The sequence below is a fragment of the Monodon monoceros genome, unplaced genomic scaffold, assembly GCF_005190385.1.
Source record: "Monodon monoceros isolate NGI ecotype Baffin Bay Population unplaced genomic scaffold, NGI_Narwhal_1 Super_Scaffold_2, whole genome shotgun sequence".
NCBI classification, from domain to species: Eukaryota; Metazoa; Chordata; class Mammalia; order Artiodactyla; family Monodontidae; genus Monodon; species Monodon monoceros.
The window spans coordinates 67,729,266-67,746,378 of record NW_021703776.1 but is presented as its reverse complement, the minus strand read 5'-3'; the positions used below and the strand labels follow the sequence as shown (position 1 = coordinate 67,746,378).

At 38.5% G+C, this 17,113-nt stretch overlaps 1 protein-coding gene across 6 annotated transcripts in view; it reads left to right on the top strand.

Moving 5' to 3' along the window:
• IMMP2L (inner mitochondrial membrane peptidase subunit 2) overlaps positions 1-17,113 on the top strand; it is an 899,397-nt gene that overhangs the window by 26,368 nt on the left and 855,916 nt on the right. For all 6 annotated transcript variants that reach the window (XR_003795172.1, XR_003795173.1, XM_029233255.1 and 3 more), the window contains one exon: positions 16,715-16,851. Coding sequence is in view for 4 of the 6 variants with exons in the window: in XM_029233255.1 (XP_029089088.1) it covers positions 16,717-16,851 (135 nt within the window). In the remaining 2 variants the exon portion in view is untranslated. The remainder of the gene's footprint in view (positions 1-16,714; positions 16,852-17,113) is intronic.

Below are 17,113 nucleotides of genomic sequence, written 5' to 3'. Positions count from 1 at the left end.
TCTTGTGGGGAGGGAGGCCTTAATTGCTCTCTAATTGGGCTTTTGCCAGGGTTGGCTGTCCTCAGGACATGGTGCTGGCTTGCCTAGAAGTAGTCATCCAGAAGAGAGAGGCAGGAGGAAGCTATCTTTTTTTTGACTAGCTTCAGTCATATAGCATCACTTCTGCCACATTGTGTTTCCTAGAAGCAAGTCACTAAGTCCAGCCCACTCTTAAGAAGATGGGAGTTAGGCTCCTCGTTTTGAAGGGAGGGCTGTCAGGGGTTTGCAGGAATATTTTTAAACCACCACAGCTCCCTTGACTGTTCCATTCATGTATTTGACTACTTCTGCACTAATATCACATTAATTCATTTAAAGAGTCTAATATTGAACTGATGGAATGTTCCATAATACTATGCTCGACTGTATGTGAGAGCCATTGACTCTTATTGGTCAAGTATCTAATAACAGATTCACAAAATAATATTGATAATAATGTGGTGACATTTAAGTTGCTTTATTTCCCCAACTTCTTTGGAATTATACAGTAGGGATCATTGTATTTCATTGCAGATACCTGCTTACAGTATTGAACAGTTTTTTGTTTTTTACACTATTTCATATTTCTATGAGTAATTTTAAATACTTTGATAGGCAGATACATTGTAACTTCAGGGCATTGCATGTTAATGAAATTTCACAGGTATCTTAAACAGAATCTTCTAATATACCAGCAAGTAGGCAAAATCAAAATAGGTCATTTATGTGTGGGGAGCAATCTAAATAAACATCCCAGCTCCATTTGCTGTAATGTTCACCAGGGGCTCATTGTGATCCCTGGACTTTCTGTGCAGCAGTCTCTTGAGTCCAGAGAGTGCTGTGCTCCATCTGCCTTAGTTCCCAGGGTGTACAGAAGGAGCCTCTTTGTACTCTGACCTCTTGGCTGCCTTTCTTTTGTTGTTAAAAACATGTTGCCAGCCTGGCCTTTGTTGCCATTTCAACAAGTGCATGTGCCTGAGTGTGGGCTTACACTTATAAGTTTAAAGGACCACAACCAGTCATTCCAAAGACCTTGGTCACTGTTGCTTTCACTTTAAATTGCATAAATCTTCTCATCTGGCTGAGTCTTTATCCAGTACTGAGCCTGCACTGCCACTGTTTGAGCGTCCCGTGGACATGCAGCTGCCATAGATGGGCCGTGGGCAGCCTTCCAAAACTTCCAACCATAGTTTGGACAGGCTTTATTTTTGACAGACTAATCAGAGCCTTAAAGTGTTTCCCCTGCTGCGGGAGCCTGTGTTTCTAATTTTTAAATTTATCATTCTGTGAGAGTAGTATCAGTCCCTGGGCTGGCTGTAAGTTTTGCTGGTTACATTGTATCTCCCAGTCTTACTTTTTTGTGACCTTACCTTCCCATCTTTGCCCGTTGGCGGGCTGGTGGGCTTGGCTATTTTGAGAAACCTTCCTATTTCCTCTTCTTAATCCTGATCAAAGGAAAAGCCATGTTTTTGTTCCTTATCTCTTGATATGAATTTGAGTTATTGTCTGGTTAAAGAAAGCAACACATTTGAGGCATGAGGGATAGGGGTCAGGATAGGATTTTCATGAGACCCTAAAATCACGTATTTAAAAAAAATTGACTATTCCACTTTACTGCTCAACCCATTGGAGACCCTTGTACCATTTAAAAATAGGGCAGAAGCAGAGATGTTGTGAAAAGTAATAAGAAATGAGTATGAAGTAGTATTAGACAGTAGGCCAGGATCAGAGGTAGCAAGATAGGTCAGGGACAGCTGTGCTCCGGGAACTGTGTGTCACATGGAGTTTTAGGGGACATTTCCCCAGAAACTCATATTATCGCCTGGCGCTTACTTCCTATTATTCTTCTTGTTGATCTTGTGCCCTTCTTTTTATAAGTTCTCAGTGTTATCATCTTTTCCTTATTTCCTCTTCTATTGCTTAGTTTTGATTTTTGAAGGGTTTTGAGATTTTGTTTTTGGAAAGCATATTTTTTCTGTTTACAGGCTCTCAATTTTTTAAAAGCCAATTTCACTCACAGTCTAAATGCTAAATAATGCTGTATTTTCTTTTTAGCTGTTCAGCAAGTATTCTGATGCTGGAAATACGTTCTTTAGCTAATTCAAAGTATTATTGCTTCAGGAATAAATAGGTTTATGGTGAAATAGTCCAAAGTCCTCTAATTACTTTCTTTGGGGTGTAGATAAGTACCTGGTCTGTTTCATTTACACATATATTTAAGTTGCTACATTGTTAGCTTAATATCCACATTGCCTTTAGCTTCTACTTAATGACAGCAGTTATGCTTTTCTATTACATTGGAAAAAAAATAGAGTACAGTGTTGAAATCTAAATTTTGTGGTTATTAGAGTTTAAATCTTGCCAAGCTTCTCCCTGCTAATGGTCATCATTTAATACGGTTTTCCTCATTTCATGGAAAGCTATTTTCCGTCCTGTTAATTTTTATGGTAAACTACTTTTGTAGAATCTATGGCATCTTAATAACTGAAATTTGAGATTGGGCCTTACTTGTAAATGCAGTCAAATGGTGTCTACATGGACTTAAAGGATAAGGATATAGGATTAGGGTGGCCTGAGCCAGCTCTTAGAGAGGGCAACTGTTGTGATGTGGATTTTGTTTTATATGGTTTCCAAAAACATTGGGATGATGATTTCCATATTGCTAAGAAACAAAACAAAGCAAAATAAAAAATAAGCATTAAATCCAGTCTTATTCCTCACTGCTCTTAATATATCTCCTGTTCCCTGGTCTGGCCCGTATTCTCACTATTTGAAATAGGCCATTATGTACCTTTACTCTCATAATCACATTTTCCTCTTGTCTGAGAAATTTACCAAATGTAATTTATCCTTCTTTTACTTTCAACATTTTGATGAGAAATTTTAAACGTACAGAAAAATTGTAAGAATTTTAGAGTGAACATTCTTAAACTTACCACCTACATTCTAATTCATTTTTTTCTTTTCAGCTTTTTGCATGCATTTTTTTTCTTGCAATTCAGCTCTTATTTTTCTTTTTTTTCCCAATGTCTATTACATAAATTATTCCTCTGGTCCAATTTTGTTGCTAAGTCATATATTTCTTATATTCTGCTTAAAAATAATTCTCAAAACACCTAGGACAGTGCTGGTGTTGGGACTCCATAATTCTTGTTATTTGGCAAACATCAGGAAAGATGATCATCCCTAACCCATCAAATCTTAGAACAAGATTAGATTAAAGTAGAACAAAACTATCACTCTGGATATTAGGTGTCCCATTATTTAGAAGATAGGCTTTATAGGTTTTATTGTATGTAATGGACATCCTTAAGTCTCTTGCCCTTTTTTGATTTGTTATTGCTAGTCCTTTTCTTTGGACATGGCTAATGCTTTTATCTGAAGAAACACCCTTTTTTTTTTTTTTTTGCTGTACGCGGGCCTCTCACTGTTGTGGCCTCTCCCGTTGCGGAGCACAGGCTCCGGATGCGCAGGCTCAGCGGCCATGGCTTACGGGCCCAGCCGCTCCGCGGCATGTGGGATCCTCCCAGACCGGGGCACGAACTCGTGTCCTTTGCATCGGCAGGCAGACTCTCAACCACTGCGCCACCAGGGAAGCCCAAGAAACACCTTTTATTTGATGATCTAGCCATTGTTCTCTAATACATTACACATAATATGTTCAGATGCTAGTTTTATGGGTTTTTTACTTCCCTTCATATTAATGCTTATTTTTTAAAAAAATGCCACACATCTGAACATTCTGAACTTCCAAAACACCCCGCAAGGTTTCTCATGTGGAAAAATTGTGGCTCAGGAAGATGAAGGAATTTGTCCAAAGTCACATGATTGAATCATGATTTGTACTGAGGTCTTTTGGATTCTCAGGGAATCCAGGGAAGTCCCACCAATGTGGACTTTTATTTTTTTATTTATTTTAACATCTTTATTGGAGTATAGTTGGTACATTACAATGGTGTGTTAGTTTCTGCTGTATAACAAAGTGAATCAGCCATACCTATACACATATCCCCATATCTCCTCCCTCTTGCGTCTGCCTCCCACCCTCCCTATCGCACCCTTCTAGTTAGACACAAAGCACTGAGCTGATCTCCCTCTGCTATGCGGCTGCTTCTCACTAGCTATCTGTTTTACATTTGGTAGTGTATATATGTCAATGCCACTTTCTCACTTCGTCCCAGCATACCCTTCCCTCTCCCCATGTCCTCAAGTCCATTCTCTACGTCTGCGTCTTTATTCCAGTCCTGCCCCTAGGTTCTTCAGAACCATTTTTTTTTTTTAAGATTACATATATATGTGTTAGCATATGGTATTTGTTTTTCTCTTCCTGACTTACTTCACTCTGTATGACAGACTCTAGGTCCATCCACCTCACAACAAATAACTCAATTTCGTTTCCTTTTATGGCTGAGTAATATTCCATTGTATATATGTGCCACGTCTTCTTTATTCATTCATCTATCAGTGGACATTTACGTTAGTTCCATATCCTGGCTATTGTAAATGGTGCTGCAATGAACATTGTGGTACATGACTCTTTTTGAATTATGGTTTCCTCAAGGTATATGCCCAGTAGTGGGATTGCTGGGTCATATGGTAGTTCTATTTTTAGCTTTTTAAGGAACCTCCATACTGTTCTCCATAGTGGTTGCACCAATTTACACTCCCACCAACAGTGCAAGAGGATTCCCTTTTCTCCACACCCTCTCCAGCATTTATTGTGTGTAGATATTTTGATGATGGGCATTCTGACCTGTGTGAGGTGATACCTCATTGTAGTTTTGATTTGCATTTCTCTAATGATTAGTGATGTTGAGCATCCTTTCATGTGTTTATTGGCAATCTGTCTATCTTCTTTGGAGAAATGTTTATTTAGGTCTTCTGCCCATTTTTGGATTGGGTTGTTTGTGTTTTTGATATTGAGCTGCATGAGCTGCTTGTAAATTTTGGAGATTAATCCTTTGTCAGTTGCTTCATTTGCAAATATTTTCTCCCATTCTGAGGGTTGTCTTTTGGTCTTATTTATGGTTTCCTTTGCTGTGCAAAAGCTTTTCGGTTGCATTAGATCCCATTTGTTTCTTTTTCTTTTTATTTCCATTTCTCTAGGAGCTGGGTTGAAAAGGATCTTGCTGTGATTATGTCATAGAGTGTCCTGCCTATGTTTTTCTCTAAGAGTTTTATAGTGTCTGGCCTTATATTTAGGTCTTTAATCCATTTTGAGTTTATTTTTGTATATGGTGTTAGGGAGTATTCTCATTTCATTCTTTTACATGTAGCTGTCCATTTTTCCCAGCACCACTTATTGAAGAGGCTGTCTTTTCTCCATTGTATATTCTTGCCTCCTTTATCAAAGATAAGGTGACCATATGTGCATGGGTTTATCTCTGGGCTTTCTATCCTCTTCCATTAATCTATATTTCTGTTTTTGTGCCAATCCCATACTGTCTTGATTACTGTAGCTTTGTAGTATAGTCTGATGTTTGGGAGCCTAATTCCTCCAGCTCCGTTTTTCTTTCTTAAGATTGCTTTGGCTCTTTGCGGTCTTTTGTGTTTCCGTACACATGGTGAAATTTTTGTTCTAGTTCTGTGAAAAATGCCATTGGTAGTTTGATAGGGATTGCATTGAATCTGTAGATTGCTTTGGGTAGTGTAGTCATTTTCACAATGTTGATTCTTCCAATCCAAGTACATGTTTGTATCATCTGTTTGTATCATCTTTAATTTCTTGCATCAGTGTCTTGTAGTTTTCTGCATACGGGTCTTTTTTCTCCTTATGTAGGTTTATTCCTAGGTATTTTATTCTTTTTGTTGCAGTGGTAAATGGGAGTGTTTCCTTAATTTCTCTTTCAAATTTTTCATCATTAGTGTATAGGAATGCAAGAGATTTCAGTGCATTAATTTTGTATCCTGCTACTTTACCAAATTCATTGATTAGCTCTAGTAGTTTTCTGGTAGCATCTTTAGGATTCTCTATGTATAGTATCATGTCATCTGCAAACAGTGACAGTTTTACTTCTTCTTTTCCAGTTTGGATTCCTTTTATTTCTTTTTCTCCTCTGATTTCTGTGGCTGAAACTTCCAAAACTATGTTGAATAATAGTAGTGAGAGTGGGCAACCTTGTATTGTTCCTGATCTTAGAGGAAATGGTTTCAGTTTTTCACCATTGAGAACAATGTTGGCTGTGGTTGTGTCATGTATGACCTTTATTATGTTGAGCTAAGTTCCCTCTATGCCTCCTTTCTGGAGGGTTTTTATCATAAATGGGTGTTAAATTTTGTCAAAAGCTTTTTCTGCATCTATTGAGATGATCATATGGTTTTTATTCTTCAGTTTGTTAATATGGTTTATCACGTCGATTGATATGTGTATACTGAAGAATCCTTGCATTTCTGGGATAAACCCCACTTGATCATGGTGTATGATCCTTTTAATGTGCTGTTGGATTCTGTTTGCTAGTATTTTGTTGAGGATTTTTGCATCTGTGTTCATCAGTGATATTGGCCTGTAGTTTCTTTGTGACATCTTTGTTTGGTTTTGGTGTCAGGGTGATTGTGCCCTCATAGAATGAGTTTGGGAGTGTTCCTCCCTCTGCTATATTTTGGAAGAGTTTGAGAAGGATAGGTGTTAGCTCTTCTCTAAATGTTTGATAGAATTTTCCTGTGAAGCCATCTGGTCCTGGGCTTTTGTTTGTTGGAAGATTTTTAATCACAGTCTCAATTTCAGTGCTTGTGATTGGTCTGTTTATATTTTCTATTTTTTCCTGGCTCAGTCTCAGAAGGTTGTGCTTTTCTAAGAATTTGTCCATTTCTTTCAGGTTGTCCATTTTATTGGCATATAGTTGCTTGTAGTAATCTCTCACGATCCTTTGTATTTCTGCAGTGTCAGTTGTTACTTCTCCTTTTTCATTTCTAATCCTATTGATTTGCGCGTTCTCCCTTTTTTTCTTGATGAGTCTGGCTAATGGTTTATCAATTTTGTTTATCTTCTCAAAGAACCAGCTTTTAGTTTTATTGATCTTTGCTGTTGTTTCCTTCATTTGTTTTTCATTTATTTCTGATCTGATCTTTATGATTTCTTTGCTTCTGCTAACTTCGGTTTTTTTTTTTCTTGTTTCTCTAATTGCTTTATGTGTAAGGTTAGGGTGTTTATTTGAGATGTTTCTTGTTTCTTGAGGAGGATTGTATTGCTATAAACTTCCCTCTTAGAACTGTTTTTCCTGCATCCCATAGGTTTTGGGTCGTCATGTTTTCATTGTCATTTGTTTCTAGGTATTTTTTGATTTCCTCTTTGATTTCTTCAGTGATCTCTTGGTTATTTACTTGTGTATTGTTTAGCCTCCATGTGTTTTTATTTTTTACAGATTTTTTCCTGTAATTGATACCTAGTCTCATACTGTTGTGGTCAGAAAAGAAACTTGATACGATATCATTTTCTTAAGTTTACCAAGGCTTGATTTGTGACCCAAGATATGATCTGTCTTGGAGACTGTTTCATGAGCACCTGAGAAGAAAATGTTTTCTGTTGTTTTTGGATGGAATGTCCTGTATATATATCAATTAAGTCCATCTTTTTTAATGTGTCATTTAAAGCTTGTTTTTCCTTATTTATTTTCATTTCAGATGATCTGTCCATTGGTGAAAGGGGGTGTTAAAGTCCCCTACTATGATCGTGTTACTGTCGATTTCCCCTTTTATGGCTGTTAGTATTTGCCTTATGTTTTGAGGTGCTCCTATGTTGGGTGCATAAATATTTATAATTGTTATATCTTCTGGATTGATCCCCTGATCGTTATGTAGTGTCCTTCTTTGTGTCTTGTAACATTCTTTATTTTAAAGCCTATTTTGTCTGATATGAGAATCGATACTCTAGCTTTATTTTGATTTCCATTTGTATGGAATATCTTTTTCCATCCCGTCACTTTCAGTCTGTATGTGTCGCTAGGTCTGACGTGGGTCCCTTGTAGACAGCCTATAGACGGATCTTGTTTTTGTATCCATTCAGCCCGTCTCTGTCTTTTGGTTGGAGCATTTAATCCATTTACATTAAGGCAGTTATCGATATGTATGTTCCTATTACCATTTTCTTAATTGTTTTGGGTTTGTTATGGTAGGTCTTTTCCTTCTCTTGTGTTTCCTGCCTAGAGAAGTTCCTTCAGCATTTGTTGTAAAGCTGGTTTGGTGGTGCTGAGTTCTCTTAGCTTTTGCTTGTCTGTAAAGGTTTTAATTTCTCCGCTGAATCTGAAGAGATCCTTGCTGGTTAGAGTAATCTTGGTTGTAGGATTTTCCCTTTCATCACTTTAAATATGTCCTGCCACACCCTTCTGGCTTACAGAGTTTCTGCTGAGAAATCAGCTGTTAACCTTATGGCGATTCCCTTATATGTTATGTGTTGCTTTTCCCTTGCTGCTTTTAATATTTTTTCTTAATTAAAAACATTAAAAAAAATTTTTGGCTGCATTGGGTCTTCGTTGCTGTGCGCGGGCTTTTCTCTAGTTGCGATGAGCGGGGGTTACTCTTCATTTTGGTGCACTGGCTTCTTATTTCGGTGGCTTCTTTTGTTGCGGAGCACAGTCTCTAGGCACACGGGCTTCAGTAGTTGTGGATCATGGGCTCTATAGTGCAGGCTCAGTAGTTGTGGCACACAGGCTTAGTTGCTCCATGGCATGTGGGATCTTCCTGGGCCAGGGCTCAAACCCCTGTCTCCTGCACTTGCAGGTGGATTCTTAACCACTGTGCCACCAGTGAAGCCCTGTATTTAATTTTTGATAGTTTGATTAATATGTGTCTTGGCATGTTTCTTCTTGCATTTATCCTGTATGGGACTCTGCACTTTCTGGACTTGACTGACAATTTCCTTTCCCATATTTGGGAAGTTTTCAGTTATAATGTCTTCAAATATTTTCTCAGTCCCTTTCTTTTTCTCTTCTTCTTCTGGGACTGTTATAATTCGAATGTTGGTGTGTTTAATGTTGTCCCACAGGTCTCTGAGACTGTCCTCAGTTCTGTTCATTATTTTGTCTTTATTCTTCTTTGTGGTAGTTATTTCCATTATTTTATCTTCCAGGTCACTTATCTGTTCTTCTGTCTCAGTTATTCTGCTATGGATCCCTTCTAGAGAATTTTTAATTTCATTTTTTGTGTTCTTCATTGTTTGTTTGCTCTTTAGTTCTTCTAGGTCCTTGTTAATCGTTTCTTCTGTTTTCTCCATTCTGTTTCCAAGATTTTGGATCATCTTTACTATCATTACTCTGAATTCTGTTTCAGGTAGACTGCCTATTTCCTCTTCTTTTTTTTTGGTCTAGTGGGTTTTTACCTTGCTCTTTCATCTGCTGTGTATTTCTCTGTCTTCTCATTTTGCTTAATTTACTGTGTTTGGGGTCTCCATTTCACAGGCTGCAGGTTCATAATTCCCAATGTTTTTGCTGTCTGCTCCTAGTGGGTAAGGTTGGTTTAGTGGGCTGTGTAGGCTTCCTGCTGGAGGGAACTGGTGCCTGTGTTCTGGTGGATGAGTCTGGATCTTGTCTTTCTGGTAGGCGGGACTGCATCCCAAGGTGTGTTTTGGGGTGTCTGTGGCCTTATTATGATTTTAGGCAGCCTCTCTGCTAATGGTTGGGTTTGTGTTCCTGTCTTGGTTGTTGTTTGGCATGGGGTGTCCAGCACTGTAGCTTACTGGTTGTTGAGTGTAGCTGGTTCTTAGCATTGAGATGGGGATCTCTGGGAGAGCTTTCGCCATTTTGTATTACGTGGAGCTGGGAGGTCTCTGTTGGACCAATGTCCTGAACTTGGCTCTCCCATCTAAGAGGCTCCGTCCTGACACCCAGCCAGAGCACCAAGACCTTGTCAGCCACATGGCTCAGAAGAAAAGGGAGAAAAAATATGAAATAAAAAGTAAAATAAAGTTATTAAAATAAAAATTAAAAAATATTGTAAAAAATAAAAAAATAAGGAAGAAAGAAGAGAGCAACCAAACCAATAAACAAATCCACCAATGATAACAAGCGCTAAAAACTATACAAAAAACCCAAAAAAACCCCAAACAGACGGAACCCTAGGACAAATGGTGAAAACAAAGCTATATAGACAAAATCACTAAAAGAAGCATACACATACACACTCACAAAAAGAGAAAAAGCAAAAAAATATATATATAAAAGGAAGAGAGCAACCAAATCAGTAAACAAATCTACCAGTGATAGTAAGCTCTAAATACTAAATGAAGATGAACATAAAACCAGAAACAAATTAGATGCAGAAAGCAAAGTCCAAGTCTACAGTTGCTCCTAAAGTCCACCGCCTCAATTTTGGGATGATTTGTTGTCGATTTAGGTATTTCAGAGATGGAGGGTACATCAAGTTGATTGTGGAAATTTAACCCACTGCTCCTGAGGCTGCTGGGAGAGATTTCCCTTTCTCTTCTTTGTTCATGCAGCTCCTGGGGTTCAGCTTTGGATTTGGCCCCGCCTCTGCGTGTAGGTCACCTGAGGGCGTCTGTTCCGGCTCAGACAGGACAGGGTTAAAGTAGCAGCTGATTAGGGGACTCTGGGTCACTTAGGCCGGTGGGAGGGAGGGGTACGGAATTTGGGGCGAGCCTGCAGCGACAGAAGCCAGCATGATGTTTCACCAGCTTGAAGCATGCCGTGTGTTCTCCCGGGAAAGTTGTCCCTGTATCACGGGACCCTGGCAGTGGTGGGCTGCACAGGCTCCTCAGAGGGGAGGTGTGGATAGTGACCTGTGCTCACACACAGGCTTCTTGGTGGCGGCGGCAGCAGCCTTAGCGTCTCATGCCTGTCTCTGGGGTCTGCGCTGATAGCCATGGCCCCCGCCCATCTCTGGAGCTCATTTAGGTGGTGCTGTGAATCCCCTCTCCTTGCGCACCCCGAAACAATAATCTCTTGTGTCTTAGGGAGGTCCAGACTTTTTCCCGGACTCCCTCCAGGCTAGCTGTGGCACACTAGCCCCCTTCAGGCTGTGTTCACGCAGCCAACCCCAGTCCTCTCCCAGTGTGGACTTTTAAAATTGGGTTTCTTTTCCAGAACATGATTCACTTTATGTGTAACCCCATTACATTTCTTTCTTTCTTTTATTTTTTTAAATAAATTTATTTATGGCTGTGTTGGGTCTTCGTTGCTGTGCACAGGCTGTCTCTAGTTGCAGTGAGCAGGGGCTCCTCTTTGTTGTGGTGCTCAAGCTTCTCATTGCGGTGGCTTCTCTTATTGCGGAGCATGGGCTCTAGGTGTGTGGGCTTTGGTAATTGTGCCTCATGGGCTTAAGTAGTTGCGGCTTGTGGGCCCTAGAGCGCAGGCTCAGTAGTTGTGGTGCACGGGCTTAATTGCTCTGCGGCATGTGTGACCTTCCTGGCCCAGGGCTTGAACCCGTGTCTCCTGCATTGGCAGGCGGAGTCTTAACCCCTGTGCCACCAGGGAAGCCCAGCTTTCTTTCCTTTATTGTTTTTGACTACTTTTTCTTCATACTTTATTTTTTCTTGCCGTTTTGTCCTTTCTGCACATTTTTGAGTGAGAACTATTAAGTCACACAAGTTAAAAGATAAATAATTTCATGCTGGAGTTCACATTCTAAAGATTACCAATTATCTATTTTTATAGTATTTATTTATAATCTGAAAGGAGGAAGGTGGCCCTGTAATTTATTTCAAATTGGTATCCATCAGTTACTTTCCCAGATCTGCTTCCAGTGGAATCAAAATTGTTCTAGTTCATCAGTTATTATTTTTCCCTTGATTCAGTGTAAACGTATCCTAATGCCTCCTGCCTCCTATTGCACATGCTTATGCTTTGTTTGCAGAGTGAGGTTATTGGTACCAGGAGCTCCTGGAGAGATACATGGAGGAGGGTAGCCTGATCGTGTGTGGTCATCTACTCATTTCTTGTGATCTTATCACAGGTCCTTTGGGAAGGAACTATGACTCAGTGTACCTTTTTACTTTTGGTATCTTAGCATAGTGAGTAGCACAAAGTAGGCACTTAATGTAGAGAGAATGAAAATGTAAGCTCCACGTGGCCAAGGACCAAGCCTGCCTTGTTCTGCATTATGTGCTCACCCCTTAGTACAGTTACATAGTAGGTGATCAATAAATATATATTGACTGAGTCAGGAATTGGGTGTCAGATTTGTTTAGGTCCCTGCTCTTTTATTCTCTGATATTCATAGTTTGAATTTACAAATAAAATCTTGATTTGGCTATCCAAATGTGCAGGCTGATTTCTATGATGGAAAGGTTACATTTTATATAAGATACTGCTTTGTAATTTATTGTTTTCCTCTTACCTTCAAACCTGCCACACAATTTTAAAATAGTTTTTATAATTAGGATGACTTGAGTTGTATTTATTCACCTGGTTGCTGTGGATGAGTGATTAGTGACTTTGTATAAGCTAAAATATATGCAAATTTAAGAATGATTTTAGATGAATTCATGTATGATCAAACCATAACAAGTTGTGAGAGGAAAGAGAGGTATTTAGAGTATAGGTCATTATGTGGTTGAGGTCAGTAGCACCAAAAAACCTTTTACTTGCAGGTGTTTTATACCAGGTGGCAAATATGATTTCAGTGAACTCTGAAAGCTTATTTAAAAATATTCTCAGTTTATGTACTTTAGCAATGAACCAGATTTGCCTGCTACTTAAGCAATAATTTTCTCAGGAGCAGTGTTTTGAACCTAAATGACTTGCATGGTTACTAGAAGAATTGAGTTCACTAGTTCACTAGGAATAAAAATTATTCCTTTTTTGCCAGGGATGGTCACATTATTATTGCTTAAAGGAAATTTTGGCAGAGGAAGTGGATGCTAGGTGCTTATTAGTATGGTAGTTTTAAACATTTAAGGTGTTAACAAAACACCAGATCATCCCAATGGTTCTTTATAGAAAAAGAAATACATTAACTTTAATGAAGTGTGAATGCCATAGCACTTTAAACATTTTATTTGATATGACTTGACATAGAAGTATAATATTCATTTCTTCATTTATGTATAGCTTTAGTATTCTAATGATAGTGAGAAGCTTCTAAAAGCGTTTTATTATGAGGTAGAGGTGTGGTTCACAATTCGGGTAGGACAGGACTGTACTGAGACTTTGCTTTTAAGCCTCTGAAAATAGTGACCCCTTATCTGCAAGGCAGCTTTTATTTTCCCCCTTGGTTTGGGGCAGAATCTGCACACCTTCAGATTGGCACACCTCCCACAGCTCCCACATGCTCTTTGAGAATCTCTCAGTAGAAAAATATTTGTCCTTACCGTTGTTCAGGAGATGGCAGCAGTGCCCTGATGAGCAGTGGAGTTGTGAGTGTGAGAAGGGAAAGGGCAGTGGCTTTCAGGTCTTTACCTGTATTTAAAATGTCCTTTCACAGAAATTGCACTATTTCCAACTTCCTCTTTGCTTCCCTTTTTAACTATTTGTTTAATAAAAGCAAAGTTATTTTTTCGTTTCAACATTAAAAAAAATCTCAAACCTAAAAGGCAACATAACATTTCTTCTTAGTCAATAAGCTAAGTGCTTTTCTTAGTTTTAGTACCTTTTCAACGTCCTGGAGAAACAATCAAAAAATGTATAGAAATATAGAATGTTAGCCCTAGAAAGGATCTTAGAAATTGAATCTAACCCCTTTCGTTTTATAGATGAGGAAACTGAGGACCAGAAGTGAGTTGATCAAAGTCATGCAGCTAGTTGTAGACATAGAGAGGACACCACCTCAGGGCCCCTGACTCTCGTTACCATGCTCCTTCCTGGGTGCCACAGTGACTGAATGGAGTAGCAGTATAGGGGGGAGTTTATATTGGAAAAGAATTGGAGGTGTAAAATTATGAGAACCTTAATTTAATGCAACTTATGTTAATGTATTTTTCCCCTTTAATTTACATTGTAATCATGCATGCTACCTTACAACTGGGATAGCTGTGGCGTCATCGTATTTGAAGCTTTCCTAGTTTCTATCCTGCTGCTATCCCTAGTTATTTAGTGAAGGTGAAGGTCCATGCATGCAGGGCACAGGGAACAGCCAAGAGAACACATTATATTTTCATTCTGTCAATATATTTGCTACTTTTGTTCTAAGAGCCACAGATATATAGAAGCATGTTTTTCTATTTGTATTTGTTCTATCCATTTTTTTTTGAGTCTAAATCCTCTGGTTATCTAAGTCTCTTTGACCTGATTATTAAAATATATTTAAGCAAGCATAGGTTTGTGTGTTTAAAGCCAGTTTATTAATTACTTAAATAGTCAAGTGGTCAGGTTAGTTGTTATATGAATTGTCAGTATTTTTTTCCTGTTTGAACTAAAGTACTTAACTATGGGTGAGTAGAAAGGTAAGAATTTCCAAGGCTCTTCAGACTTTCAAGATGTTTTCAAAAGCATGTAATATTCTGTCATAGTCTGAATCGGCTACATAAAAGAATTGCAGTCAGTTATAATATATCGATCGGTGCACAAACAGAGAAGAATCTTACTTGTTCTACTTGGAGCAGCAGGGACTAGACTGCAAAAGTGTGGTTTGTTTATTGTGATGGGAAAGAGAGCAAGACTAGTTTTACCCCATAGTATCTATACATTAAAGTGACTTCTGAGGACCATCTTTCTTTTTTAAATATTAGAAACCAACTGAAGTTCAAAGAAGAAAATAGTTCATCATCTACTTTCTCAACATCTAGAATGAACCATTTTTAGCATTTTGATAAACCTGCTTTTTTATGTCTCTCTATATTTTAATAATTATTCAAGTGACATATGGGTGTTTATTAAATGATTAAAACAGTACTGCAGATAACTATTTAAAATGCTTTTATATGCATACATTTATATAGAAAATATATTTAGTGAGAGTTTTTAAATGATATTATACTGTATATGTAGCTGTCTTTATATCCTCTGCACTTAGCATTGGTGTTTAGCAGGCAATAAATAAATGTTTACTGAATTAAAAATTGAGAATTAACATAGTAAAGTTTGTGTATACTCCATCCAAACTGAACTTCTTTTAGTTTCTATAATAACCATATTTTATTTTGCTCTGAAGACTTCATACATGCTGCTCCTTTTGCTGAAGAGCCCAGGTCTCACCTCAAACGCCATTTCCTTTGAGAGACCTTCCTGAATCATTTTCTGATGGATAGACTTCCTTGCTCCATGTTCCCGTACTCCAGAGACATTGGCCCATTTTAATGCTCATTTCCATTGGAAATATTTGTTTAAGGGCAGTCTTCCCTGGCACTTTGTAACTCCTTGAGTGCAAGGACCGTATCTACTGTTCACTCCTGTATCCCTAGCACCCACCTTATGACCTTGTACTTATTAGAAGTTTGAGGAATTGAATTATGAGCATGTTTTTAGTACTTTGGAATGCAATCCAAGGGAATGACAAAATAACAGTGCTTGGATAGGTCACAACTACCCCTTGACAGTTTTCTTGTCTCCTCTCCTCTCCCCAGCCCTTGCCCATCCATTTTCAATCCTGTCAGTTTAACTTCCAAAATAGGTATAAGTTTGCCCATGTTGGTCCCTCTCCACCACCACCACCACCACCATAATCCATCCTACCATCATCTTTGCCCTGGACGGCTAGAATAATCCGGTCTCCCTGTATCTATCTAGTCCTGTTCAAGAAATAAAACAGACAAAAATTATAGTCTTTTACACAGTATGAATAAGTATTGTTTTGAGAAACTGGTGAACAAACTGGTCATTTGTCTTTTCCAGCCAGGAAGATTCTTCATCTGTTGGACTAAGTTTGGGTCCATTGGATCTTCTAGGGTAGCATATTTTGATCTCTCACTATTTTGTTTTTCATTGCTTGAGACAGTTTAAGGATTGCCTTAGCTAGGCAATCTGAAATCTGAAAATTAATCAAGTTACAGGGCTAAGTGAGGGTTGATAATTTTCTGTATTGAATTCATATTCAGTGATTTTTTTTTCTTGATTTTTCATAGATTTCATTGTTGTATTAGTTAGGATCAGTCTGGGTGCTATAACATAGGCCCTATAGCATTGGCTTAAATATAATGGAAAATGATTTACCTCTTAATTAACAGCTCGAGTGTAAGCGATGCAGGGCAATGACAGTGTCTGCATGGTGCTGGGGACCTAGGACCCTTCTATTTTGTTGCTTTGCCATCTAAAACTTGAGATGGCTACTCCTGTTCCTACAACCACGTCCTTATCACAGGTATCACAAAATGGGAACAGAAAGTGGAGGGCATACTTCTTTTAAGGGCACAGTGTGGAAGTATGTAATTGCTGCTCATATGCCATTCATCAAACATAGTCACATGGTCACACGTAGCTGCAAGGGAGGCTGGGCAGCCATGTGTCCCGCTAGAACTTCTATTATTGCAGAAGAGAACAGATATCAGGGCTTTAAGGAGCATCTCCACCATAGTCAGCAACAGGAAAGGATTTACTTTTGGAATGCTTATTTTTTTTCTAACTCATTGCTTTGTGAGGAGAAGTTTTCTATTGAAATGAGTAAGCTACTTGAGCTACTGAAAAGTTAACCTAAGTTAATGTATTTGCCTTTGGGATTTTAAGTCAAATTTATTCCAGTGGTTATAGGGATGAGTGTGAAACATATTGAGATGAGGTTGCTTTTTCTTAACTCTTATTTTTCTTGGGCTGTTTTTATGTTTTTCTTTTTCACCTTATTGAGGCTAATTTCATATTTGTTTTCTTTGTGCTTTTAGGTATGGCACTGTCTCAAGGCCGGGTGAAGAGATACTTCAAGGCATTTTGTAAAGGCTTCTTTGTGGCAGTGCCTGTGGCAGTGACTTTCCTGGATCGGGTTGCCTGTGTGGCAAGAGTGGAAGGAGCATCAATGCAGGTGAGACTAATATGACTTCGTTCTTTAAAGCACATGCTTCACTGTTTCTCAGGCATTAGAAATGATATTTCTGTGTATTATCTCTATGCTGGAACTGAAAGGTTTTAAAAAGGCCTTGAACTGAAATTTAACATTGCTAAATTTCTTTACAAGGTCTTTTACTGTAGTCATATTAAAATCAGAGCAGAGGTGAATAAAATTAGCTATCAGATAGTTCTCTGTATCTGTGGCTTTTTTTTTTTGGAATTGTAAATGGAGATTC